The 7,963-nt window shown below is 34.3% G+C and overlaps 1 protein-coding gene across 4 annotated transcripts in view; it reads left to right on the top strand.

The window, feature by feature from the left end:
- HELZ (helicase with zinc finger) overlaps positions 1–7,963 on the top strand; it is a 120,927-nt gene that overhangs the window by 38,913 nt on the left and 74,051 nt on the right. For all 4 annotated transcript variants that reach the window (XM_015572446.1, XM_006776674.2, XM_006776672.2 and 1 more), the window contains 2 exons: positions 4,087–4,354; positions 6,785–7,118. In XM_015572446.1, coding sequence (XP_015427932.1) covers positions 4,087–4,354; positions 6,785–7,118 — 602 coding nt within the window. The remainder of the gene's footprint in view (positions 1–4,086; positions 4,355–6,784; positions 7,119–7,963) is intronic.

Below are 7,963 nucleotides of genomic sequence, written 5' to 3'. Positions count from 1 at the left end.
GGGTCCTCAAACTACGGCCCGCGGGCCACATGCAAATACAAATATTGTATTTGTTCCCGTTTTATTTTTTTACTTCAAAATAAGATATGTGCAGTGTGCATAGGAATTTGTTCATAGTTTTTTTTTTAAACTATAGTCCGGCCCTCCAACGGTCTGAGGGACAGTGAACTGGCCCCCTGTTTAAAAAGTTTGAGAACCCCTGGTGATGTTTCTAAAACTGTTCCACAGAAATTAATAGGGGTTATACATATTAATAATAGGTAAAGAGTTTCATTTCCAAATACGTTTGGAAGCATGTAAAATGTATAAAAATGGTGCATGCTTTATTTTCCAGTGCACCTCAGTAATTAAGGGCTCTGTCAAACTGATTTGATCATGGAACTTAGTTATATTCATTTATTACTCCTTGAAACTTAAAATCAAGTACATAGCAGACATTTCTTTTTTTTAAAAAAAATATTTTTATTGACTTCAGAGAGGAAGGGAGAGAGAGAGAGAGAGATAGAAACATCAATAATGAGAGAGAATCATTGGTTGGCTGCCTCCTGTACCCCTCCACACCAGAGATCGAGCCCACAACCTGGGTATGTGCCCTGACAGGGAATGGAACTGTGATCTCCTGGTTCATAGGTCAACTCTCAACCCCTGAGCCATGCTGGCCACCTTTCTAATTTATTGCTCATTATTGAACTAAAAAAAGCCTGCCTACTTTAGGTGATTCAAATTTGAATTGGGAAAATACTCCACAGTTTGTTTTGTTTGTCTTTTACACGAAGCATCCAAACCTTTTTTGTTTGCAGGTCATGAATGAATCCCCCCCCCGCCCCCCCCAGTCATTTGGCAATTCTGCAAAGTGGGAAACATATATAACTTTAACTTTGCTTTTTTCAGTGTTTTCCCCTTGTTGGTATAATTTGGGTTCAGAAAAGGATACAATATGTTCTCAAAAAAACTTTTTTGGATTAAAGATGTACCTCTCAAAAATGTGTGGTAAAAAACATCTACAAAAGAAGGAAGTTAGTGAGTTTTCCCCTTACTTAGAAAACTGCATTTATGCCTTCTACCACAACTTTGAGTAATGGAAAATTTTTGCTGGGCAAAATTGATTTGGAATTCTGCTTTGACTGTCTCTGAAAGTTACATGTTGAAGATTAATTCTTTTTTTAAAAAAAATATATATTTTATTGAGTTTTTTACAGAGAGGAAGGGAGAGGGATAGAGAGTTAGAAACATCGATGAGAGAAACATCGATCAGCTGCCTCCTGCACACTCCCCACAGGGTATGTGCCCACAACCAAGGTACATGCCCTTGACCGGAATCGAACCTGGGACCCTTGAGTCCGCAGGCTGATGCTCGCTCTATCCACTGAGCCAAACCGGGTAGGGCTGAAGATTAATTCTTATATTTAAATTTGGAAATTTGGTATCACACATTTTTCTGCTTTGTGTCTAGCAGTGTATGTTAACACTAACATTACAATTTAGTATGACCTAGAAATGATCTTCAACTGTCAAATTTAGTTGCTAAATTAAGAACATGTTATGTAATATTTAATATGATGTGATCAGAAAGTAATAGAAAAATATATTTAAAAATTGTATATTTGTCAAAAGATAAATGTAACTGAGTGGAAGCATGTAAAATGTATAAAAATACTCCTATGCTATTACTTTCGTGTTTTAACTTTTTAAAATTATTAGCTTTGCAAAGAGATTGAAAATAGGGACAGACAACATGGAAAAGCTCAGAAGTGTTTATCTTCTATGTAGCAGTTTTGGTGAAAAGAGTGATGTTGAAATGGACACCAGAAATGGTAGTTTGGGATTTTTTGGATTTTAGTTTATTGTTAATTTGGGCAGTCAAGACTTGTAAAGCCAGACAAAAATGTTTTCTAAGGATAAGAGTGTGTTACCTAATTTTGGAATTAGGAAACATTTCATCTCATTCTTTTAAAGTCCTAGATAAATATAGCTGTTTTGAGCAAATTCCATATTTAACATGCATTTATTGCATGCTTATTTTGTGCCGGCTCTTGTGCTGAGTATGTAGAACACTGGGTTTTTTTCCTCCTTACTTTCTTCTTATCCACTCTCCAGGTCCTGTTAAGGATATTTTCAAGTCTGCTCTGTACTACTTACTGCAAGACAAAACAAACCAACCCTTTGGATGCTTTATTAGAATAGTAATTATGTGGCTGAAATGAGAACTGTTGTCAGTAATCAGAGGGACGTTGGGAAGCATATCTTGTGCCAGACTAGTTATTCCAATCTTGAATTCTATTTTTGTTGTTGTTAATCTCACCCAAGGATATTTTTTTTCATTGATTTTTAGAGAGAGTGGAAGGGAGGGGGAGAGACGGAGAGAGAGAAAGATTGATGTGAGAGAGAGACACATCAATTGGTTGCCTCTCACACATGCCCTGACCAGGACCAGGGATCGAGCTTGCAAACGAGGTACATGCCCTTGACTGGGAATCAAATCCATGACCCTTCAGTTTGTGGGCCGACACTCTAACCACTGAGCAAAACCTCCTAGGGCTATACTGTATTCTTAAAGTAAGTTAGAGAAAAGAAAATGTTATTAGGAAATGTTATTAGGAAAATGTTATTAAGAAAAAAGAAATATATGGTACTTATTGGAAAAAAATCTATGTATAAGTGCATCTGCACCGTTCAAACCCTTGTTGTTCAGGGTCAGCTGAAATTGTGACGCTATTGCAAAAAAGACCATCATCGTTTCATCCAGAGAATTTTAAAATACAAATGTTTAATGAGCAGACCATCTTTAGAGCTTGATGATTATAGTATTTATGTTGCCATTTGAGAAATAATAAAACTGGTATATAGTAATAAAATGCTTTTCAGGGAACAAAGATTAGAGATTAGAGCAATTACTGTTCTTCTTTTTATTACATTTTTATTTTTAAATTCGGGCCTTTACATTGTAATCGTTCTTAAGATACTAGGATAAGCTACTTTCTAATATTGAGAAATTTCTCTTGGTAGATGACTACATGTTTATAATTTATATGTAACATATAATGTAGCAAAATCTCTTATTAAGCAAAACATGGCAATTATGCCTTAGGCTCTCATGTCAAAGATAGCACACAATAACTTTTCTTTGTACTTTGGAGGCTGACTCTAATCTCTGTTTACATTTTTTGTTATTTTTTTCCCTAAAACTTTAACTTGAGTTGTGAAATCATCTTTCCAATTACGTTAGATGAAAACTGAATCTCGGCCTGATAAGTCAATTAAGGAACCTTTTTTCTTTTGGTTAAGTTTCATATTTATAGGTGTATGTATTGTATGTTCCACCCAATAAAAAAGTAATGTGCTTGCTCTGCAGACAGACGGAGGCTCCCCAGGGCTCAGAATCTATGTTACAACGTATTTCACCCTGTGCTGGTATTCTGCAGAGTTGAACAGTCATTCATTTCGATATTGTGCCCTACTCACAATATAATTTAACTGAGGCTAAATTGGATTTTTTTAAAAAAAAATGACATTTGAATGGTACATCATATTTCATTTTAATGTGGAATTATTGGTGTTTCTCATGAATATTTCCTAAAAGGGTTTTGTTTGTTGTAAGTTGACTTTCAGAGTTTCACTGTTTTACCACACGAGGAGAGATTTAACCTTTCACAGTTTCCTGATCTTCTCTTTCTATCATGGGACAGGTATTGGTTGGGAGGAGGAGAAAAGTGATTGTCACCTGATAGATTTTTGTCTTATGAGGAATTTATCATATCTTCTTCCTAGATCAGATTTCTCTTGACTAGAGAGTTAAGTTCTAAATGTTAATCTGTATTTTTAAGCGGTTAATAACACTTTCTAGAATGGCCTAGTCTGGTGTTAAAAAAGATGTTTTCTATATGGATTCCTATTTGTTTTTTTGTTAAGCTAGACAAAAAATATTTCTGATGTGGGGAAAATACTCTGTCAAATGGGTTTTTATATTGTTCTGTTTTTAAGAATTTGAGGTTTAGCATATAAAATTCTCTTACCAAATATTCAGGGCATTATTTGGTAATTTTAATGTTGTGCTCTTTTATAAATGTGTGTTTTGTTTCCATCTAGATCTTGAGTACCTGATGCACGCAAAACAACAGCTAGTAACCACAGCTAAGCGTTGGGATTCTTCTTCTAAGACTATTATAGAGTTTGAACCTAATGAAACTACTGATTTGGAGAAGAGCCTTCTTATCAGATACCAAATTCCTCTCTCTGCTGACCAGCTATTTACCCAGTCCGTTTTAGACAAGTCATTGACAAAGACCAACTATCAGTCACGGTTGCATGACCTTCTTTATATTGAGGAGATAGCTCAGTATAAAGAAGTAAGCAAGTAAGTTACATTGGAAACACTTTTCTTAATTTTTGGTTATCTCCCCTTTGGATGTTATTTTTCATTTTGAAAATGGAGGTGTTCCTATGTGAAGACAGATAGTAAAATGGTTGTTATTCAGTGGCTGTTATTTAGTAGCTGTACATGAGCTTCTTGAGGCAAGAACTGTGTCTTGCCCATCCTGGTAGTCCTAGCATTTTACATAGTTCATTTCCACAAGACTCTGCCAGGTGCTGGGAGTCTAAACTTGTGGTCCCAGCTCTCTAGGAGGTTTCTATTCATGGTAGCCAGGGCAAGCACTCAGTGAATATTTGTTTAGTAAATGTACAAAAACTGAAAGAGACTTCATATTTTGTTAAGGAATTTTAAGTATGAAATGATTTAAATCTTCAGGAAAACTAATTGATAATAATAAAATACCTTTATAGCAGTTTATAAATGCTTTAACATATTTTACATTTTATCCATATTCCATAGATTAAGACCAAGTGTTTAAATGAAAACTTATTTGAATCATTATAGAAAAGATAATCTGAAAAATTAAAGTTTGAGTGAAGGAAGATATTAATGAAATAGTTGTTGTATTTGGTAGTAGCATTCTGCTTTTTAATAAAATGAAACGAACCTTAAAAATTGAACCACAGTTATGAGGCACAAACACATTTTTTATAAGTAGTTTTCCCTTTAAATATACCCTAACCAACACATCTTTCTTTCCCAAGCTGCCTTATTCCCCTCCTCCCTTTTTTATGGAATTTATTGGTGTGACAGTGATTAATAAAATACATGAGTTCCAAGGTGCCTTATCAATACCTTATCATTAATATTATTAATAGATATTGAATACTCGCTGAGGGATATATTCAGAAAAGGAAGAGTGAAAACTTAAAAGATACCTTGTGTTACTCTATTTATAGATTAAATATTATCTAACTTTTGGAAAGTATTTTATTCAAATTAAATACATGTAAGATTTACAAAATCAGAATATCATTTTCATTACTCTAAGACTTTCAATTGTGGCCTATTGATGGTCTTTTAAAAGACATCAATTGTTTCTATAGACAGTTCTAATGAAATGATCAGTTATCAAATAGCAAGGGCAGTGGCTTGTATCATATTCATTATTCACAGTATTAATATGCATGTATTTTATTTATATTGTAGTTTCTTTTTCCTTGAGAAAGGAACACTATGGTAAGTTATAAATATTGTGATGAGACAGAGCTTACAAGCTTACAGGAATCTTTTTTTTTTTAAAATATTTTTATTGATTTCAGAGAGAGGAAGGGAGAGGGAGAGAGAGAATGAGAGAGAGAGAGAGAGAGAGAGAGAGAGAGAGAGACATCAATAATGAGATCAGCTGCCTCCTACACGCCCCCAACTGGGGAACGAGCCTGCAACCTGGGCTTGTGCTCTGACCAGAATTCGAACCATGACCTGCTGGTTCATGGGTTGACGCTCAACCACAGAGCCCCACTGGCTGGGTGATAGGAATCTTGAGAGATCATTTTGGAATACCATACCAGAAATTTAGAAAATATTATAAATTAACTTATGCTTGTTTAATATTTTATTAAAGTTTAAAAATTATTCCATATACATTACTTTAGAACTTATAACTAAATATCAATAAGCTTTTGGATTATTGTTTTTAAGTAGAAATTTATCTGAATGAAAAAAGAATGAACCCTACAAATTTGTGGAGGTCATATTTTGATCAAGAAATTAAGTAGATGAAAATTTACTGCAAGAGCACCTTGGAATAGCTTCAAGCCACTTTAAGAGGGGGCTAAAAGTATCTGCAATACAAAATGAGCACTGGTGGCAAACAGCGTTGGTCTATTTCTAGAGGGCTGTTTGGCAGTTTGTAATAAGGGTCTTTAGAAAGGTTGAACTTGCCTCTATGTAGCCATGAATGGGAATTTATTTTGGATGTTATTAACAGAGAAATGTTAATCATTGAAAGAGAAATTTATGATTAGAATTTTTTGGTAAAATCCACTTGGAGAACATCAGTTTAATGAAAGTCCATTGAGTTTTCATGCAGTGCCTTTCCTTCTGGTTCTAGGTGATTTTAAAGCCTTATTTGTCCCAATGGTGTGGTCAGACACTTATGTAATATTTCATTTTATTAAAAAAATCATACTTAGCTTCATTTAAATCTTCATACTTTAAAAATTGTGTGTATTCAACACAATTTAATGTTTGTCTGGTTACTGAATGAGAGTTAATTCACTAAAAAAAAGTTTTCTTTGTTTCTAGCTTGGATTAAAGTTGGACAGTACGTAGTTTGTATCCCAAAAGAGTGGAATTGATAATGAAGTTTTAATTTTTTGTATGTTTATATTTGATTTATTTTCTATTACTCTTCTAGTTTTTAAGTTTTTGTTGTAGAATATTCAAACTCGTTTTCCACTTCTGATTTAGGTTCAATCTTAAAGTGCAATTGCAGATTCTGGCAAGCTTCATGCTCACTGGAGTTTCTGGAGGTGCAAAGTATGCTCAGAATGGACAACTTTTTGGTCGTTTTAAGCTTACTGAAACACTTTCTGAAGATACTTTGGCAGGACGGCTTGTGATGACCAAAGTCAATGCTGTTTATTTATTACCAGTCCCTAAAGAGAAGTTAGTACAGACCCAGGGAACCAAAGAGAAGGTTTATGAAGCTACTATTGAAGAAAAAACAAAAGAATATATATTTTTAAGGATATCCAGGGAATGCTGTGAAGAACTTAATCTTCGGCCTGACTGTGACACACAGGTATGTTTCAAGTGTGGCAACAGTTTCCTTATCAGCTGATACTTTTCTGGTTTGATTTTCTTTCTTCTGTCATAACCCAAAGTATTATACTAATGGGTGGAGAATTGAACCTCTGGTAACTCTCAGAGAAAAGCAATTCTCTTTAATCTAAGTAACATCTGAAATGTTCCAGTTTTATACAAGGTCAAGTTTTCTGATTAGAGTTTAAAATCAGCGATGGAGGAACAGATAGAAACCAAGTTACACCCTGGGACAGTTCTCATCTGAAGTTGTATCTGCTCCTGTTCTCTTTATCTTTGGATTCTTTGCTGAACTGTGTGTTCAGGTTCCATATTTAACTGGAAAGCTAATATTTTTTCTTTTTAACCATAAGATAGAGAATATTGTTTATTAATAGAAGTTGATAGTGTCTTAAGGGCTGTTTTTATCACTTGAGAGATGATATTTCACAGATGTTCTACTGATTGTAGCAAATGTGTTCTTGATAGGAATGGTGTAATCAAATAATCTTTAGAGCTTAAGTAATTTCCAAGTGCCTCAGTTTCTTTAGGTGTAGAATGTGGTTAATGATAGTATATACATTATTGGTACTATTAAATGAGATAGTATATGTAAAGTGTTTATTATAGTACCTGGCACTAAATAAACTAAGCAAATATTCGCCATGATAATTATTATCCTATCTAATAAAAGAGAAACATGGTAATTAGCATACGTCCACTACCCTTCCCATTGGCTAATCAGCGAGATATGCAAATTAATTGCCAGCCAAGATGGCAGCCGGCAGCCAGGCAGCTTGAAGCTAACATGAGGCTTGCTTGCTTCAGTGACGGAGGAAACCAACG

The sequence above is a fragment of the Myotis davidii genome, unplaced genomic scaffold (genome assembly GCF_000327345.1).
Source record: "Myotis davidii unplaced genomic scaffold, ASM32734v1 scaffold69, whole genome shotgun sequence".
In the NCBI taxonomy this organism is placed as follows: domain Eukaryota; kingdom Metazoa; phylum Chordata; class Mammalia; order Chiroptera; family Vespertilionidae; genus Myotis; species Myotis davidii.
Note: the sequence above shows the minus strand (reverse complement) of the source record. Positions and strands in the feature narration are given on the sequence as shown.